Source organism: Astatotilapia calliptera, chromosome 14, assembly GCF_964374335.1.
Source record: "Astatotilapia calliptera chromosome 14, fAstCal68.1, whole genome shotgun sequence".
Lineage (NCBI taxonomy): Eukaryota > Metazoa > Chordata > Actinopteri > Cichliformes > Cichlidae > Astatotilapia > Astatotilapia calliptera.
The window spans coordinates 8,510,391-8,532,081 of NC_137435.1; the positions used below are offsets into that span (position 1 = coordinate 8,510,391).

General features: G+C 38.4%; 1 protein-coding gene across 5 annotated transcripts in view; it reads left to right on the plus strand.

Moving 5' to 3' along the window:
• The window catches only part of cadm2b (cell adhesion molecule 2b), a 154,289-nt gene that overhangs the window by 119,262 nt on the left and 13,336 nt on the right, over positions 1–21,691 (plus strand). For 3 of the 5 annotated variants that reach the window (XM_026191246.2, XM_026191244.2, XM_026191245.2), the window contains 3 exons: positions 6,516–6,665; positions 16,466–16,651; positions 16,918–17,055. In XM_026191246.2, coding sequence (XP_026047031.2) covers positions 6,516–6,665; positions 16,466–16,651; positions 16,918–17,055 — 474 coding nt within the window. The remainder of the gene's footprint in view (positions 1–6,515; positions 6,666–16,465; positions 16,652–16,917; positions 17,056–21,691) is intronic. The other 2 variants (XM_026191247.2, XM_026191248.2) reach the window with 1 other exon arrangement.

Sequence of the window (21,691 nt, forward strand, 5' to 3'; positions counted from 1 at the left end):
TCCATAATCATTGAGATAAAAGCAAGGTTAGTAAGGAGGTTTGAATCAAGGCTGGGTGTCTTTAAAGGAGCCAGACTGGATTGTAAAATATGTGACAAAACCATTAGTCACTGAGTTATTTACAACAAAGAATATAGTTGGTGAAATCACCTCTGTGACCTCTTTGAAGAATTTAGTAGGTAAAATTTCAGGTTCACTGCTGTGACGGGGTATTTATGACAGCATGTATTAATTTATGATGAGGTTGAAAAGATTTTCCAAAGCAAGTTAAAGAGAACCTTATAGGATGTTACTATCACAATGTTTTTCTAAACCTTCACACTGACCCGGGAGCTGCCTGTATTCGTCTTGTGCAAGAGACAGCAAGCTGTTATTTTTTTGTTCTTTCCACCACCAAATACACCCCACAAGAAGTCTTCACAGCTTTTAATTAAATGGAATATTTTTACACTGCGGATATGAAACTTCCTTTTCTCTCTCAACGTGGCGGCATATAGGCCACGCAGTTTAGACTTAGGCAATTAATTACAATTTTGTCAAGTGACAAGCATTAATTACTATGTTCCCAAGAGTATATTGTCTAGTTAAATAACATGTAAGCTTACAATGAGATTTAGGTTTTATTTAACATCTGTCTATTTATCTATCTGATTATCTGTCTATCCATCCAACATCATTTAATTTGACCTTTTGAATAGCAGCAAACAAATGTTTCCATTTTTGTTTTATAGCAATTTTATAATTATAATATGTTGATGTCTGAGTTATCAAACACTTAAAATATAGATATATGCATAATTAGATCATCTACAGCATACATTCAGTTCTCACCATAAATCCATGTGATTTGTAGACAAACTCTTACATAGCATTTTGTTACCGGCATCACTCTGCGAAGTTACTGTGTCTCATTAGTATGCAGTGGGGTGCTCAGAACCTCTAAAACCTCTATTTGCAAAGAAGTTCTTGTAAAATCAAGCACCAGAGGTGAACTTATGGCTTGATAACTGCCGTTCATATGAAAATGAATACTTGTTTTCATTTCTTAATGAATGGAGGCATTTTTGCCACTGTTTTTTTTTTCCCTGAGTTATTTGTTTTCTTTTTATCCTGCCTGCAGTTTATAGTTTATTCTGCAGTGGTGTGCTTGACTGCTCTCCAGCCATTCATCAAGGCACTGCTTTCCATTATTTGGTGCAGTCAGCTGAAACTGAGAAAGGCTTTTGGGGTGGTACGGCTCATTCTTCCTCCACCAACTCTCTGTTCTCCCAGACAGAGACGTTTCTGGGCTTTTTCACCTTATGGCCTGGATCAGTGGTCGTTAGACGAATCAGTGAAATTATATATGCAACACTGTTCTCCAATGGTTTGGTTTTCTGACCTAGTTTCTAAGCACGGCATGATTTTCCATGAGTATTATATCAAAACAGTAAAACGAAATCTACAGAAATAGTGATAAAGGGCTCAATTTACATTCATCAGTGAACCGTCTTAATCCTCTATTTAAGTATAGTCACAAAGACTATCTTTCTCATATTCACATTTTCTAGATACCCACCAGATCACAAGACTTGCAGAATCAATAACCTAAGTATCATATTCTTGGCTTCTAATATTGTCAGACTGAGATTCCATCAGGCTATGGTCTGGTCTGAGCTGCATTCTGATAACAGCATGAAAAGAGACTGGCTGAGATGAAATGAAATAGTTTATTGCTAATGTACACTCAACAGCCAGCCATTCTGCACATCTGTATTCATATTTGTACTCTACACCTGCTGTACAGACCTCATCCCTCATAGAGATGAGAAGTACTTGCATCCAGCCTGTGTTTCAGCAGACATCTGTTCCTTTGGTTCCGCTTTAAAATCTAATCATCAAATATTTGTGTTTACAATGAAGACGCTATCCTCTCTCCCCATTTACATTTCTACCTAATTTTAGCTGTGCAGGTAAATATTTGATTCATGAGGCAGTGTCACTTGATTCTGCATGAAAGTTAATGCCATGGTTGAGAGATGTGTCAGCAGCATTCTGACTGTGTGAAGCACAGCAAACAACTTGACTAATCTTGTGTTTGCTGACATTGTGAGTGATGATCAGTGTCCTGGTGGCCCACCTGAATGTGGACCATAAGCTCTTGGCTCAGGGTGATATTCCCGGTTTCAGCTTTTTCTGGCCTCTTCGCTTCAGCACAAAAAGAAAAAAAAAAAAAAAAAAAAAAAAAATATATATATATATATATATATATATATATATATATATATATATAGCAGATCCACATGATCACTAAAATATATATATATATATAAAGCTATATTGCAAAATGGGAAAGGGCTACCAAGGGACCAACTGTAGTTTAAGAGGTAGGCCCATAAGCAGACTGATGCCTTAGAGATATTTTTAATTAAAGCAAGGTCACTATGGCAAAACAATAAAATCTTGGACTTTAATATAATAAATTTTGAGTGAAATGGGTTCACTCAGTTAAGGTTTCATTATTTTATGTTTTTAATCTTAACCTCCCTTTCTGCAGAGCTGTAGGGAGGCTGGATTGGAAAGCGGGGGAGCGAGAAGCACCCATGACATCAGATATTGACTTTTTTTTGTTAACTTTAGCACTCCATGGTATTCTCACATAAAGAAGCAGAGTATCCAGTTTGAAAAAGCAAACATTAATGGTATTCATGTATCACAGGGCAGCAGTTAGTTTCATCAAGACATCTTGGGTCACTCAATCCTCACCTATTCACTGTCACGGCAGGCAGGTTGCATCCTGTCTGCTGTGAATATGTGCAAGCTGTCAACCTTCAGCTGTAACTGCCTGAAAATAACTACCCCCCTCTTTTTCAGTATAATACACCTAACCACTGAGAAAAGGATATAGCAATGCCCAGTATTGAAGTTCTTTAGCCTGCAGAAGTGAAAAACGTTGTGTATAAGGGTGGCCTATCCTCCCCCAAAACATCTTGCAAAAGTGCAGGCTTATTCCTCATTTCATCACTGCACTTCACGGAGTCGTCTTGGCTCATCAGTAGAGCAGACAACCTTAATACCTCTATTACTTCTACAGTTTGTTTTCATTCACTGGGAAATACAGCCATGACTCAACACAAACTACACATCCTTGCTTACTTTTTTCAATATTTTTTCTTTCATTCATTTGGAGACAGATAATACTTGACAGACAGACAGACAGACTACTGGACTTTTTAAAATTTGACTCCAATAAACCTGTACCTTTGAAAAAATCTTATGAAAGCTTCTGCTGTTTAAAAATAATTCTGTCTTTATTTCACTTCCCACTTCATATAGTCATTTTTCTAAATAACTAAATGCTCTGAAGCTACAGTTTTTAAAGGACTCCAATATTTATATCACTCTGTTTCTTATTTCTATCAAAGAAAAGCGAATACAGCCTTTGTGCTTGTAACAGTGTTTATCTACAAAGCATAATCTGATACTATGAAGATTCACGTCGATGTAGCTTGTACTTTTTTCCCAGTGTGTGCCTGTGTTCTTCTTAGGGAGATGTTCGATTAGGCATCTGTCTGTCCACTTCAACAGTGCAGTAGTCATTAGAAAAGACCCTGCACACCGATCATTTTACCTCTGCTCAAGTGGAAGCTGCGATTACAAGGTCACCAGACTTTATTACCTTAAGTACAAAATGCACATCGCATTTTTCATTGTGCCATGTATTTTATGCCTTGTTCCACTCATTCTTTAACTTTAGCAGATGCTATTAAAATGATGGGATTTTAGTAGAAGGCAAAGCAGTATTATCACTGTCATCACACCATGAGAGTATGGCTGAGACAGTATGCCTCAACATACCAGGATCCTGAAACTGAAACAGCTAAATGCAGTTCAGCCATTACTTATTTATTTAGACCTGTGTTTTATCAGCTGTAATGTGCTAAAATTCTTCAGAAATAGCCTATTGCAGGCTTTAACAGATATTAAATGAACAGTATCTAAATTCTTGCATGTTTTTGAAGACGGTTATAATAAGGTAATTACAAGAATGCTTAATTATTCTCCCTACCTTACCTTTAAAATCCTTCATGGATACATGTTGTTACACACACCTCTGTGCACCTGTAGTATGCTGCTGAACCATGCTTCTTTAAAGGTTAGTGTACATGGTTGCACAGGACAGTGTAGTATCCTTTTAGCGGTTTGTGATTCATTGACTTTCTAGAATATTGTTTGCCACTGTTCTGTAGAATTAAAGCCAGCCGCCCTCCACTCACAATCTCAAAAAAGAAAAAAAGAAGAAGAAGAAGAAGAAGAAGAAATGAAATACACTCTGTAGCTGGCACTGGGGATTATGTTTCCTCAGAAAGGACAGCATTTTCTCACTCTAGACTCCTACAGAATGTCAAGACAGTGGAATTTCATGAATTTATTAAGTAAAGATCAGTTAGCTCCAGTGCACCTGAACCATGAAAACACCACCAAAAACAATATTCACAGCATAGCCATACCTCTGAATATGTGAAAAGCCTTTATTGGCTTGACAGGCATAATTAAAAGAAATTTTAGGGTTTTTTTTTACTCAAACTGGGGTAAAACCTGAGGGACTGACAGTGATATTTATTACTGTTTGGGTTTTTACCTATTTTTATAGCATTCTCTGTGAATAGTGAACAGTATACTCTGGAGACATGCAGCAAAGATACCGAAGAGATTATATGAAGAAAAAAAAAAGCTAAGCAGAAACTGACAACAACACCTCCACATGGTACCCCCCACACAATGTATTTGCATCAGCATTTCCTACCCAGCTGCATTTGAATTATTGTGATGATGGCATTTTTAAGTCACATTTCATTAGTAATTTGAGCAATAATAATAATAATGATGAGATTAAATGATGCGGCAATACACAGTAATAATAGATGATAAAAGCCAATAATAAATGATAAATCTGTACAAATATCAAAGAAAGCGTTTAAAAATGCATTTTGAGAAGTGTTACTGATTGAGCAGTGAGCAGGTAGTTGATCAATAAAGCCACTGCCACAATATTAAAATCAGCAAATGTGTGCTATTGCGTTGGTCCCTTTCTTGTTGTTAAAACAACTGGTTCTCCTATCGGAATGGACACAAGAGCTGTGGGGGTATCATGTGGTCTCAGCACTGGAATATTGGTAGCAGGACCTTTAGATCCAGTCGATTAGAGGGTGAAGCACTGCTGGTGGAGACTGATGTGCCATTGCTTTTTCTGCAACAGACTTTATGCAGGATGCGTCAAGTTAACATCCGCATGAATCCAAGCAACTAAGGTTTTCTATAACAACATTGCATTGCAACAGCATTATCAGTGTTATTCACCTCACCTGTCAGTGATTTTACTGCCATGGCTGATGTATATGGTGTATATGTAATGTGTGTAATTTGGAATATTTTCCTATTACTATTTATAGTCAGCCTCACCTTCACCTCTTTCTGACAATGGTCTCCATCAGGACAATCGAGGTCAAGGAAGGTCCACAGACCTATGGCTGTCCCAGCCTCTTCTGCTCCCATGTGTGAGCTGGACTAATGAGGCAGACAGCTGCTCCCGTAGTTGAAATGTCCCTGTGGTGAACTGTACCTGGGAGAGACAATGTCACCTTCAAATTCAGGCATATTACTGTACTAATGGAAACCAAAGCAGACGTGTAAAATCAAGAGAAAAAAATGTGCAAAGATTAGCTTTTAGACAGTGAAATGTATCCAAGAAAAGGCGGTACATTAGTTTCAAGCATGAACTCGAAAGCTTTATTGCTTTAACACAATTTATCCTTTAAGGGTATAGCCTGCTCAGGCTCATATTAGCCTACACTTTGTCTTATCACAATTCCCTACGAAGGAGTATTGTTTTAGACATCTGTTTCTGAAGCTTGGCAGAGTTCAATAAAACACAGGCGGGATAGAAATGCGTCTGCAATGTAATTAGGGGACTATGCTGAGACGACAAGTACAAATGTGGAATAAGAAGGTAAAATCCAGCAAGGCTGAGTGATTAGGCCTCATTTGGATGTCTTCTACACACTGTGACGAGCGGCTGTTTCAGGGCACGGCAGTCACTCGGATCGAAGGCCCACGGTGTCTAGGATTATGTGTCAATTTACCACCCAGCTGCAGCTATACACTCTACAGCAGAACATGACTACCTCTAATTAGGCCATGCTACCAATTAGAGCCCAGCAATAAGGAAGCAAGGAAAGCACTTTGGGAGATTAAAACCTACCATTGTTTCCACGATAAAAAATCACTGTCTTCTACAGCTGTCAAAGGCTGGGGACCATGACAACCAGGCTCCCATTAAGCTATCTTTGGTTTACTGTGATGTAATGAAGACGTTAATGGAACTGGGCAATATGACAGAACATTAAGTTTGCAAGGTGTCAAGCCTGAAATGGTACATTAATGTGATTCTGTGAAAGGACAGTAAAAACTAGCCCAATACAGCAATCTATTCATGTCACAACCATGACCTCAAACTGTGTTTTATAATCCTACAGGTATCCTGGGTCAGATCCCCATAACTCAGAATGTGACGGTGGTGGAGGGGGCCATAGCCAACATGACCTGTCGTGTGGATTACAATGATAACACTTCCCTCCAGTGGTCAAACCCTGCACAACAAACTCTCTTCTTTGGGGACAAAAAAGGTAAGTAATACTTACAGGGAAAATGCTTGTGATGATTAGATAATGAGATAAAGACGTCTTAGGCAGATTATATTACAAGAGTCTTATTCATTAATTCTTTTTAATTTGGAGCATTCAAAATTGCCCCTGCCTGCAAGCACGCTGTTTGACTGAACACGGGGAAAAAATGATACGAAAGAAATAAATGCATCACTCGTAATGTTGAAGGAGACTATTAATGAATGTGTATCTCCATTGATGTCCCAGGGCACAAACTAAGCAGAAATAGACTGCTTTTGAATTGCACTTTTGTAATCATGAAACACTGACAGTGTTGTTTACAGCACAGTAATGCCTGTGGATTGTAAGATGATTGGGCTTAATTAGTATTTTAGTTGCCCTACATTTGTATAGCTGTTTGTATGTCACTCTGGAAAGGAAGTACAGTGTTGCAACCTTGTGAAACACGGCCTCAGCCAGAATGAATTATAATGTGCTCTCACCAGCCAAATCCAATTTAAAGGTGACAAAAAGTCCAGAGTTGATAAATTGGAATTGGGGTGAAAGGGAGTAACATTGGACTGGTATGGAAGGGCTGGGGTGTTCATCTTTCAGTGTTTCTCACAGAATATTACCCATTTCATTTATGGTGTAGCTGCTAATACAATATCATTGGTTCAGTGATTGAAGATGAACTTTCCCTTTGAATAACAATTGATAAGAGGCAGAGATGCCAGAGTGAACCAGCAGAATGAGAGTCACAGTCTGGATTGAAGAAATACTTTCTCCCTCACAAGTGATTGGATTTAGTAATGAGGTCTAAGGTGTTTTATTAGATGAAATTACTTCCAAATACAATTAAATGAAAGTTAACTGAATCTTAAACAGATACTCTTATGTGAATGGTGTAAATGTGACCAAAGGATCCGGTCTTTGAGCCAAACTGTATTTTTGGAGAGAATAACAGTTGTGGTATTTTAACATGTCAAAGGTAAAAGCCTTTAAAAATCATTTGGAATGGATTTTAAATGTTTCTGATTACGTCACTTTGATATTTTCCATCACATAATGCAAATGTTTTTTCCCTCCCTAGATTACACAGTGTGACTGGCTGCATCATTAACAGTTAAGGGCAACAGCTGGCTGATAATATACATTAGCTAGTGCTGTAGCTCATGCTTATAAAACATCTTACAATGTAGAAATTCATAATATTTGATGGGGCGTTAGTTTAGGCCCAGTGGCCATGCATGCCAGTCGGCTATTAAGCCTGTGGAAATGGGAAACTGCAATTTCTGATAAAAACATTTTAAACACAATGGCATAGTGACACGACAACAATGATATTTTTGTTTTCTTACCTTGAGGCAACTGTTGTTGTCTTTTGGTGCTATATCAATAAAATTATATTTTCACGTTTGACTTGTATTTCCATTGCAACTTGACTTTTATTAGACTTGTTAGACACCTATAGTTTCAAATGAACCAGATCATACCTGAAAAATACTTTATTATCAAGCGATGTGACGTGATGAATCAACTTCTTTTTTTAATTTAACATAAATGAAACCAGCTGGCTATAATATGTTCCTATCTTCTGTGAGTGCAGAGCTGCATCTACTTGTAAATCTGCAATGCTGTTGCTTTAAGCATGTAAGGAGAGCTTGGGGAGCACAATACGTGTGAGCCATTTTGCCCTTCTTGGGTAACAATTTATATTGGATGACAGAATCCTTTTCCTGAGCAATAAGGATGACAAAATGAATATAGTCCATTCAGCAGAGGTTGCCAGGGCTAAGTGTGGGAACACTTCCTCTTCATCTCCTACAGCCAAATGAAAAGCCTTATTGGCACAACAAATACGATGCCTGTGAGGCTATCAGGACAAACTGGAGGCGTGGAATGACACAGGCTTCATATGACGAACAGGGTGGGACACCTGGGAAGAAATCTCTGCTGTGCCAAATCACCAGTTAATTGCTTGGCAGAGGGCTGCAACTGTCCTTCTTCTGCCGTTTGTTGTGCCTTGTTGTAGAGCCAATGAAAAATGTTAAATTCAACCTTATGCTACCTTTCAGTCCAACAACTAGCTACAGACTGGTTGAGCTTGAGGCAAGCTGTTCTCTCCCTCTCATGAACAGCTGCTTGTGGACTGCTGTCACGGAGTAATTTAGATTTTTGTAGCCCTTCTTGTTTCTAGTGTTTAGATTTATGGCTTTATTTTTTTCCTGATGTTCTGATAGATATCTCCTTTCCTTTGTGCTTGTTGTCTCTGTGTGCTGTCCACCTCTGCATACTATAATCCTCTTGGGAATCCATGACAACATGGCCATATGTAACCATTTGAAGCTCATGCAAGTTCCCTTTATTCTCTCTTCACAGAGAGGATGGGGGGAGTTTGTCATTGTGCATGTGTAATCCAAAGGCGATTCAGCTTTCACCGCTTTTATGTGTGATTCTGGATGCATAACACATAGAAGTAATGATGCTATGAGGCATATTTTTTGAAATCTACTCTTGGTCATTCCCTCAAGCTTGGTATTAAAGATAAGGGCATGTGTCTGAATGTGTTTGGAGTTTGATCTAAAATTGTGCGAGAGGAAAAGGAGTATTAAAATGACCTTTTAAATTCCTTTGAGAAGTTATAGCAGAGTAAAGTGAAACAACTAAAAAAAACCTGACATTCCATATTCAATTGAGTTTTACAGCTTCTGGGTAAAGTAAGACAAAATCTGATCTTTGCCCGAGCTATAATTTGTTCCATTTTAATTCAGGTCTGACAAATTAGATTTTTTTAAAACTGCATTACAGCCAAGGACAAAGGGATTTCTGTGTCTTTCAAAAACACTGAATATCATAAATCTACTCCAGTTTAACAGAACTATAGTGTGTGCAATGTCTTTGGAATTATTATTGACACTGTTTGTTTCAGTTACATCAGTTATGGCCAGGAAAAATACTTCACTTAAAAAAACACATCTTCCAAGGCACAGCTTTCTGATTAGCCACTCCTATGGTAAAGGTAAGTTATTTGTAACTGTTCACCCTTGCCAACATGGTTTACTGTTATTAGACGACAAGCAGACGTGAGCAAGCTGTATTTGGTGTTATAATACAAGGGATCACATTAAAGGATGCACTCTTGTGCTTCAGTTTTGTGCATCATTTTTAGATCTTTTGGCTGATAATTGGGTTTTATGTTACTAGAATGAAAAACTTGATAGCATGCCAAAAAATAGCAAAGATTTGGAACAATAAACACCTATGATCACTACTGTACTGTATTAAACTCTGTCTAGTTGCTAGTTAATGCTTTACTCTGGGATTTTACAAGAAACCTTCCACTTCTTACACAAAAAATAGTTTTTCTTATCCAGTTAAATGAACATAGTCTTTTCACATTACAGATCGGCAGTACTCATAACCCTAACGCCAACATTAACATTATCATTTTATTATTAGCTATGGCCACTAGCCGCTACCCTAACAGTGGGCAAAAATAATAACTGTTTTAATGATGGCACTAATTATGCACAGTTTTTCCCCAGAGTGTCTGTAACTCATAGAGGCCTGGCAGTTTTACAACTGCCTTGCCAAAGGGGTTTGAAAGAAACCATCAGGGGCTGTTGGTATAGGAGACCATCAGACAAAGTGCAACCACAACTTTGATCTCTGGAACTGTGGTTGCACTTTGTATAATTTTTCTTTGTTGTAACATCTCACACAACTTTCACATTTTGATTTGCATGATTACAAAAATGTCAGTCACAAAAAGCATTTAATAATCAACTATTGTTAATTATTTCATGGTGAGTATTGTACTTAATCCCAAGAATACTCCAGTTGACCTTTGGCTGATTTAATAACAACATGCAGCAAAGGAAGGATCACAACAGTGCATAATTAGATTATAAACCCACTGGGATTCCTTAAATGAAACACAATTCCAGCAGTGCATCATGCAAAAACTAAAACTTCTCTACACAGCGATGGTGTGACAAACCTACAAAAAGGATAAAAGATTAAACAAGGCCTAGGTTGCAGGTAGGAACGAGACAGTGCAATTGGTCACAACTAAAGCGATATGTATTATGGGCGAGAGAGCCGATGATATCTCATCCTGTCCCATAACAGGCTCAGTGAAACCTTGAGATTGTTAACCTTGCTAGATTTCCACATCCGATCCATATGTGTTGGATTGTCTCTGCATATTTGTCTAAAGCTGAACACAGCCCTCTTCTTATTTCATGCCAGCTGGCTCTTTGGCATGCGCCTCCTCATCCATTATGAGCATCTGAGTCTTGGTTGATTGTTGCCACCTCACAGGCTTCAGACAACACTAAGGCAAAGACCAGCATTCAGACAAACCACAGACCTGAGACAAGGGAGACAGATAGGCTTAATAGCTAGGCCAATGCATCCTTCATTTATTAGGCTGATTAGTGGTTACTGAAAGCAAACAGCTCTGTGGTGAGTTGCCACAATGAAAAAAAAATTGATTTAGACCATATGTCTTTTGTAGAATTATCCCTTTCATATGCTGCTGGAGTTTAAAATTACTATTCCTGAGCAGGGCAAATGAGAACAGAGCTGTCTTTTACTGTCTTCATTATGATTAACTTCACTTTTGGCTTCTGTGAGAAAAGGATAAATGTAAGCAGCAGGGTTGTAAAGAATGGTAATGACATCTGTGAGGCATGCAGAATGGAAACAGAATATTTTGTCAGATATGGGAAATATGAATAATGCAATTAATGGAAAGCTGCTGCAGGTTGCATGTCAAAGGCAGATAGCAAATTGCTAATTTGATCTACAGCGCGTGGAGCAATGTAGAGCAATATACGGCATATACATGCCATAGCAGATTGTTAAAGACTTCTCCCCATTTCAGTTCCATCTCTCAGAAGTTCATGGTTCTTCATTCATGACATTTAATTGGGGCATTCAGTCTGGATCATAAAGGTCACAAAGCAAAATTGATCTTAATTGGCTTGTAGTAATCAAAATGCTGTTATGTGCTAAATGAATGCTCTAATGTGAGCATTAAAACATTCATTAGCTTGAGAGAATGAAGGATAATTACCAAGGATGCAATTACTGGAGTGAGCACCAATGAAAGCCCATTTAAGCCTCCTTTCTAGAAAACACATATTTGATGGTGTGTCTGTTATCAGCAACTGAGTGACACTTACCTTTAAAATTCCAGTTGAACTACATATTATTATTAGTCTCATTATTGCTATTACAATTATTATGACTGTAGTTCTGTATACTTCATTCATAGACTTAAATTATAAGATAAAATAAAGGACATAAACATACAAACAAAAAACATTTAAGTAAGATGTAAAAGATCAAAACATAGCACGATGTTAACTTCATAAATGTAAATGTCACATAATATTTTTCCTAATCTTCTTGGGGAACTAATTTTTACATGTGACGAGGCATAGATTTGCTGTTCCCAGTGTAATTGGCAGCAAACATTTAAAAAGTGCCTCATGGCCTCAACTAATGTATTTCTTTGGGGACTAATGGGCTTTTAAGTGTACTCCTTTACCTCTAGCTTCACTGAAATGTGAATCTACCATTAGGGTACTCTACACTCAGCTAGGATCACTTCTGTGCACAGCTACTCTTCTATGCACTAAATGATGATCTGTGCCACACTGCACTCTAATGTATAAAAGCTACTTTCAGGTGCTCCCTTATTCACAAGGGGTCACCACAGCAGATGGTGCCACATGTTTGATTTGGTACACCTGATGCAACCTCAAAGGGATTTGAGCCTCCCCCTGGTCTCAGTCCAGTGAACTTTCACTTGTTAGCTAAATATGTAAACCACTGTACTATGAAACCTCTCATGTATAACTTATAAGTATTTAGTGTAATTATCTGTTGTATTTAAAGGCCCTTAGAAGTTTAAGGTCCAACTGAAAGAAGTGAAAAGACTACATTGTAAACTATTACAATTATATAATCCTGCTTGGTACTTGTTTTGGTCAGGATTTAATCTGGAGAAACTGACAGCATAGATGGAGGAAATTCCACAGTGTACGATCAAGTTAAAGCTAGTTAGTTGAGAAATGGACAAAAATATATTAAATCTCATTATTCACTGCATGAAGAAGGTACGCAACATAGCTGCTGGAAAAATTCCTCCCTCTTTGCTTAGCTCCCTCAAGTGCCGGAAATTAGTCCAATTTGAGCAGCATCTGCTCTGTGGGATCTTTGAAAGCACGGGCAATGACAATAGCCCTTTGGAACAAGGCTCTTTCCTTTTCTTAATTGCAGCCACATGTGTTGTGGGAAAGAGCCCCCTGCCTGCACCACTATAGACCTGGAAGACATCCAGATTCGCCCACACAGTCACCGAGCGTGCACAGCTAGCAGCAAACACACTCTAATTGCAAAGAGTGGAGCCCCTGGCTGGAGAACGGGTAGGGGTTAGTTGCCAGGATCCTGTGTTCTCGCTTAAGGAGAGCTAGTGCTTTCACATTTCAGCAATAGCTCAAAGTGGTTACAGGCCATTCAAAAAAGGCCAAATGGGGAAACAGTACACATGTAACATATTTTGGCTGAACCCAGGAGCCATCAGCTTCCAAGACTAATGAGTAGATGTGGAATCTCATTTAAAATCAGAACTGTCGGTGGATACTTAATTGTTTTGAATTAAAAACATTTTAACACCCCTCAGTGTTGTGGAAACGTGAACGCCATGTGATGATTGCTCTTCGAGGCACTTTTATTTTTAAGGTCATTGCTATTCTAACCAGACCGCCTGTTCTTCTTATGTGTGTCAAAACTGGGCATCAGGTTATAGTTTCACGTGTTAAAACCATTTTTGGAACATATTACCTGCAGGTGATATTCAGTAAAGTATGCCTAGATTGTTAAAAGTAAATATCAAAAACTTTGGTTATGCCCATTGACCTCACTTTGGTCTTCCACTGGTATGGTTGGTAGTGCGAAGGACTGTCAGGGAAATGAGCCAAACATTACTTTGCATCAAAAGGGCAAAGCAACAGCGTTCCCTGCCCTGAGGGAGAACTTGGGTGTCAATTTTACTGATTTGAGACAGCCTTGGTAAGGCCTCCATCGCAGAAGACGTACGGCTGCCATGCTATTAAGCTGCCATCCTGCAAGGCTGGAGCATACACAAGGTCAGGGTGCAGATTTATGTTTGTGCCTTAGCAGAATGAACAGCGCAAGAGCTGTCTAGGGTTTGGGGGAAATGAACCTTTTCATCACATTGATTTCCTAAAGCACCTGGAAAAAAGCTTTGTCAGCCGTTGGCATTTGGGTCTGATTGTGACAGATCTGGCCACATTCTAGGCCTCCAGCCTGGATTGGATTCTGGTAGTATGGTTTCCTGGCCATATGCCGTTTGAGTAATAGATAACCCCTGTCTTTGGGTTATTCAAACCTTTGTACATCTCATTCTATCAATATGTCATTGACCCATGTGTTGTGTAGTACCAGTGAATGTCTAACAAAAATGCATCAGTCATGACCATCTTTTATTCAACTATAAGTTGTTTGGCAGCTTTTGCGTGGGTTCAGCCTATCAGAACAAGTAATTCGGCTACTGACATTTAGATATATTTCAATTCCGAATAGTAATATGGTGTTGTGCAGAAGATACAGAAAATAAGCTGTATCCAACTTGGTCCTTTAAATGTCATTTGAAATTATCACTGGTCTGTACTGTACTTCGGTCACTGTTTGGTATTTAAACTGATAGCCTATCTATTTAGTAGCAGACTTTGTTAAGAGGTTGGTTTTATTTCCACTACGTAATTTTTGCGAATAGCAGTCTTAAATTTAATTGTCAGAATCCAACAAAATTGTGGTTTACCAAAGAAATATAAAGAAAGTCCCCCTTGGAGTATAACAGAAATGATTGTTACTGCATTTGTTGAAAATATGTGTAAATAAGCCACTGTGGAGTTCTAAGGGTGCTAATGGTGCAGATTGGAAGGAGGCTAACTAATCACCATGGAGAATCAGCACTTTTAATTATTCTTGTCGCCCGTGAAGAAACATAATTTCAAACTAATCGTAGCTGCTGTGGTAAACCACACATTATTCTGTATTTAAACACCCAGATTGTGTGCTAGACGTAACTTTAACCAAAAAACACCAGCTTTCTCTGACCAGTTCCCTTTTACATAACAACAGCAGACCATTTATCGTCATCTCAGAGATGTTTAAGGAGCGGGGGGGTTAAGAAGAAAAGTTGGCCTGTTTCTCCTGACTTTCTTCAGTGCGTTGCAGAGATAGAGGGATATGGGCCAGGGGAAGACTAGCACTGTATGTCATCTTGTTGAAAGCTTTGATCCTCCCAGCCCATACTGCCATATCTTTCAAGTTCCTGTACAGTGTATGCTTAGACCCCATAACCTCTCCAATGTATCCATCCACCAAAGGGTTTGCTGTTTTCTGCCAGAGCCTCTGGGCATTTTCAGGCTCTGTAGTGAGGATGCTTAACTACAAAGAACATCAGGCAGCTTTGTTTCAGGATGCTGTTTGCTACAGTAAGACTATCAAATGTTTGTATTAAGCCCTGTAGCACATAATAAGCTTGCTGTCTGATGGCACAGACAGCAAGCTATTAAATTTTAATTCTTGCTTGAAGATTGTTTTTATTTACACAAGTCCTTATTCTTGGATTACAAAAAGTCTCTAGTAAGAAACTTCTTAGGGGCATCAATGTCTTTTTTTTCCCTCTTTCGTTTTTTTAGCTTGTGTGATTACACGATAATGATCATCAAATTATATGCTGTAATTGAAGCTGAAGAACAGCATTGTTGATAATGAACTATGCCTGTGTAAACCTAATAACCACTTCACCCAATCTAATTTAATTGTGTATCACATGTATGCTGTGTATGTTTATCACTAAAATCAAATGGAAATAACACTGGTGATTAATGATTTTTATATAGATTTGCTCTTTATCTGATAGGGCAGCACATTACATTGGTCACAATGATTAAATCCTAATCAGCACCTATTCCTGCTGCATTTTGCCAGGTTTTGCCTGTGTAGTACAATTCAATAGAGTTCAAATTGCTTCAAATGAAAAAGGGTGCAGGGAAAGCGCTGGCCAAGCCTCGGGGGACTGAGGATTAAGAATGTGCAATTTATTCAATGAAGGGCACTTTCCTTCCTGGCCTCTGTGGTTGGTCGCTTGTCGGAGCAGGTGATTTTGAATTTGAAATTGTATAGAAGATGACATGAACAAGATCACCTTTTTAACTATAGATATGTTTCTATGGGTTGGTCAGGGTGCGATCTACCCATTGCTTTTGTCACTGCTCATGTGTACAACACAGTCCTATCAGTGCAAAGATTTGAAAACATGTCCATGTCAGTATTAAAATTTTGCCTTTTGCACTGTAACTGTTGCACGTCTCTGAGCACAAGCAGAGGCAGCTGCTAAAAGTGTAAATGATTACCCTCCAAAATATTTTAATCTCAGATTGTATTTTTTTTCTATCGCTACGCTTCAGTGCGTCCCATGGATGCCTACTGTATTCTCGTTGAATGTGAATAAGCCTGTCAGCCTAGAATGGAAATCAAAAGAAAATGTTTCAAACCACTGGCCACAGTATGTGTTTGCAGCATTTGACAACTATTAGAAATAACTGAAAGCACAGTGTATTCTGCCTTGTTCTGGTAAAGGTCATCTGAATTTCGTAGTACCTCTACACGTTTGCTGCCCTCACTGAAATTCAGTGCGCATTTGCTCATTAGTTAACTGTACGTCTTCTTTCCTCTGCCCTCTATGACTCTTTGTGTCCTCCTTTCTTGCATAGCTCTGAGGGATCACAGAATTGAACTAGTTCGAGCCTCATCGCAGGAGCTCACCATCCGAATCAATGACGTCAGCCTGTCAGACGAGGGACTGTACACTTGCTCGCTCTTCACGATGCCTGTCAGGACCACCAAGGCCTTTCTCACTGTTCTGGGTGAGCATGTGCATTTTGGTGAAGTCTCCATAGGTGAATTACTTCTCAGAAAATAAACACCTGCACATGCTTTTAGGTTCTGACATTAAAAAACTGCATGACTGTAACATTGTCTGCTAGATGAAAAATAGTAATAATAAAGTTAAACTATCTTGTAAAGAAAGATTGATATCTGAAATAAATTATTTTTGTTGCTGTTAGAAGAAATCCACCTAGAATTCCCACTGAGATATTACTCAATGTGCATACAGTATTTTTTTAGTTGTTAGATTGTAGATTTACATTTCTGTGCACTGCAGGAGTGCCAGGACGACCAGAGATCACAGGCTTTACCAAGCCAGCAATGGAGGGGGACGTAGTCACTCTCACGTGCACCACATCAGGCAGCAAACCAGCTGCTACCATCCGATGGTTCCGAAATGACAAGGAGGTCCAAGGTAAGTGTGTGGAGTGGATTTAAGAAGCCATTGTATTCTCATTGTACTCTCTGTCCATTTCTATCTGTTAGTAGGTGTCCTTACCGTCAACTCACTCCGGTGCTATATTTCTTTATGCTAAAATATTCATGCATTTTTCCCGTGGCTGTATTGCAATAGTTCTGTGAGTTGCATGGTGCATTATCAGCAATGCTATTGTACTTGGAAGCTGTTCACTAGCTAACTTTTATTGATTCTAATTAAAAGTTAACTGTAAATAAAAAAAATCTCTGCATTCAGTGTTCATTGTCATACAAATGAAATTAAAGATGCATTCAGTCAGTCGATTCATAAAAAGCAACAGCATCCAATACAACAGTTCTTAAAAAATATAAAAATGTCAAATCTAACGTTTCTTCTTGGGCTTCAGTAAACAAAATTCCCGAAAATGCCGTTTCCTATGAAATAAAACAGAAAAAGAACATTTTAGAAACCCATATGTTTGTGTTTTGCTGAATATTTTATACAGTATATCTAACATATTTTCACAAGCTTTTAAATTTCTTCTTTTGATTGAGTGACTCCTCCATAAACTGTACAATTACTGTATATTTTGATTTTAAGACAAAGAAGTTATAATTGACTGAATTGATCTATTGCATTTCAGCTTTTTCAGTCTTTTGCTAATTGATTGGCAAGGAAAATCAGTAAAGAAGGGCACAAGAATGTGTAACAATACAAACCTGGAAAGAGCAGATACCTAATTTAATCCAACTACCCCACTGAAACAGTGCAATATCAGATGGTAAACCATGATGTGCAGTGATTACAATAAACCAGCAGTTTAGTTTTCAGTGGTTCCACAGAATCATACAAGCTTTCACTTTCTTGTACACTGCTTTCCAAACTCTTTGAAACTCTGCACTTTATGTTGTATAGCTTTTATCACCTTCTTATTTCTGGTTTTAAGAAGCACAGGGAAGACAAAAACATTAAGAAATAGGAGTGGAATGTTTTTCCTCAATTTGATGGCTGAGATATGCTGTTTGGAGCTCTTTAATGTAATGGAGCCTGCTGTGGAGGCTCAGTGTGACAGTTGCTCTTTATTGAAGATTTGCACCAGAGAGCTTTTTCTTGGTGGTTCTGTCTGTGTCTGGCCAACATGGCATGATGATTGATGGGAGAGGGGCTGGGATATGAAGTTTTCTTGTTGAAATGACATGCACGTAGATTCCTGAAAGGCTAGTGGAGAGCTGGCACACAGCATCACAACCAGACTTGCTGTCCGTCTCAAGATGCAGTGAGAGATGAGATGATATTTTTGTGCTTTATGTTTTAGAATGCAATTAAATCCTTAAAGCCTTAAAGCATATAATCTTAGGATATATGGACATGTGCACATAAGCCGAGTATAAAAATGCAATCGAGCAGAGTTCAAAGAGTGATGCATGCAAATATCAGGATAATACCTTTTGCTGTGATATAAAAATTTAATACCTTATTGTTCACCGGGGTTTCACAAGCAAGCATAAAGTGAAGATAAAATGAAAAAAATCCCATTATTTATATGTGATATAGAAAATGGCATTTAAATATGTAGAAATTGCGCGTCTCTAAAAAAGATCCTGTGCCCCCAGTCTGCCCCAAACTGGTATGTTGTATACAAATGTGCTTTTATTAGTTTTACTGGCATACAGTGGATTTTATTAAGTCGCTTGGGCAAACACATCAGGAGCGTTGCATCTCCAAGTCAAAGAAAAAAAAAGAACATAGCAGAGACTGGAGGGCTTGACTTAAAAACTTCATTTCCATGTCAAAGTGTCAAAGACAGGGAATGTCAATCAGTGCTCTGGATCCAAGTCTTTTGTAGGTGTGGCTTTAAAGCTTTCTTTAGCGAGTATGTTGTGGGAGCAGCATGTTTTGCCATTGGTTCTTCTGTGGAAGATCATTGCCGCCAGTGTCTGCTGTCAGTCAAATCTATCCCCACTGGGGGACCAGTCTACAAAGCTCTAAGACGACAGAAGGTGTAATAGCAAAAACATGTCATATTTATTTCATGCTCTGATGATTTGTTTTTCGACAATTTATATTAGAGGCACACAGCATTACAAACCTCAAAATGCAACTGTCATCCAGTGTCAAATAATTTGTTTACAGAGTATAGAGTCATACAAGTTACTTGTGTCGCTGAATGACAGCTAGACTTCAAATTGTAATCTATTGAGAAAAAACCCCACCCACTGTTACTCTCTTTGCATACATAAAGTTATCCTTTTTCCACAGCGGTTTGAGATAAATTGAAATTTTCTATTTGGCATATTAGACACTTAAATTGTCCAGCTATCCTACAGTACAGTTCGACAATACATTTCTGTCCTCTATTAGTGCTCACTTCTTGTTGAGCAAGTTTTACTCATTTCTTATCCATATACCTTTCTTAGTATATAAACAGTGTCTGCAGCAGCGGTTACTGTAGGAAAGAGCAGGGATTGCAATTTCTAGCCTTCTTGTGGTATCAGGGATATATTTGTATAATTGTGCTATCGTCTTACTGACAAAAGCTGACATCCCAGTAGTACACAGTGAAATGTATATCTATCATACCAGTTTCACCTTTAGTCATTTATTTATTCATTTTGTCCCCTTTCCTCTACTTTCCCCATTCCTCTCACAATTATCTCACAAGAGCTCTGACAAGGAAGCAGTTACCATTTTTTTAATACCTGTGGCCATCAAGGCTGTGTGTCGCTTCATATACTGAAATATGTTTCCTATATAGCCAGTGTCTCACTGCCTAAAGTAAGATACGTTTTAAGAAAAGTGTTTAGAGTTATTTTCAGTGCTTTTCCTTAAGTCCAACATTAGACCTGACTGCTTTTTTACTCATTACCAGTGTTGGTCAAGTTAATTACTAATTACTGATTGCTTCTCCAAAAGATTAGTCCTCTTACTTTACTGATTACTTATTTTCAAAAGTAATTAATTACTTAGTTACTTTTCAAAAACATGATATACAGCCTGAATACGTAATAAAGCAATAGACCTTTCAGCCCAATTCTATTTTTTATGGATAATCCATCATATAAAATTGAATCGAATGAAAAGCCTCTTTTAATTTTATGCACATTGCATTAAGCAAAAATATAATTATATGCAACAGTCTTTGACTTGAAGAAATTCTTTAACATTTAAACCTATTTTCTGCATATTCCAGCATATAAAATAAAATAATGTTTTGTGTTCACAATCACTCTTTCAAATAGACCCAAGTAAAACACAGCAAAAAACAAATAAAATCCTGTCGCTCTTAAAGCTATTTTCACCTGTTTAGCAGGAGTGGGGCCGATGGAGGTTTGCAGCGGTCATGTCAGTGGAGAATTCCAGGGGTTTCTCTGTGAATTTCACATTCCCGTGGCGGCTTGCTAGGTGCTTGCTCAGATTTGAAGTTTACTTTTTAACGTCACATGTGCTTACGTCACTGTCATGAGACTCTCTCACAAACAAAATCACAACGGTTTAGTAACGCAGTAATGCAGTGTGCTTACGGGAAAGTAACAGTAATCTAATTACTTTTTGAAGTAGTAATCCCTTACATTACTCATTACTCGAAAAAGTAATCAGATTACTTGTAATGTGTTGCTGCCCATCTCTGCTCGTCAGAATGTAAAAGGATATAGTACGTATACCTACCCATCTAAAGAGAGATGACTTGAGAACAGGCTACATTTTTTTTGCCCCAATTTTAATATTAATTGGTGTTTTTACATTTTTAATCACTTATGATATTAGATTAGATTAAAATCTCATTTAAAGACAGAGCTCCTTAGCTAATTATCCCAGTTGTGTGGTGGAACCAAAATACAGCATAACACCCTCACATTCCCAGTCACTCAGAATTTACACTCTGAGCTAGAGGATCACTGGCTGTCAGCCGGCTGCAGTGCCCTTCCCAGCCAATTTCCAGCTACTGTCTCACTCCTCCTCTTGTAAGACTACCTATATTCTGTCTATATGTTCTGTGCTATTCACTAAATAGCTGAATGCATCAATATATAAACTACCTAATAATATTTTTAGCGCATGTCTTGCACACAGTGTGACAAAATAATCTGTAAAAGGAATGTAATTAGTAAAAGTATTAAAAGTAAAACCAACAATCACTACAGACTGATTTGTGGCCAGTATTTGTTATTTGTGCATTTTAACTATAAATTTTATAACTTAATTTCACCCTAACTCAGCATTCATCATCTTCAATGATGAATGCCGATGCTTCACTGGCTGATGAGCTGAACACGTTTTATGCTCGCTTCGACGCCGCAGCAATTAAAACAACAAACGGCTGTGCGCGCTCGGAGTGCACCAGTGAAGAAAATGCATTCGTCATCACAGAGCATGCCGTGAGGAACACCTTCAGGAGGGTGAACACCAGGAAGGCAGCAGGACCAGATGCAATCCCTGGCCGGGTCCTTAGAGCCTGCGCTGATCAACTAGCACCGGTGTTCACGGAGATCTTCAACCTCTCCCTGGCCCAAGCTGTGGTTCCCACGTGCTTCAAACGGTCCATTATTGTTCCTGTTCCAAAGAAACAACAGCCCGCTTGCCACAATGACTACCGTCCAGTAGCACTGACTTCAATTGTGATGAAGTGTTTTGA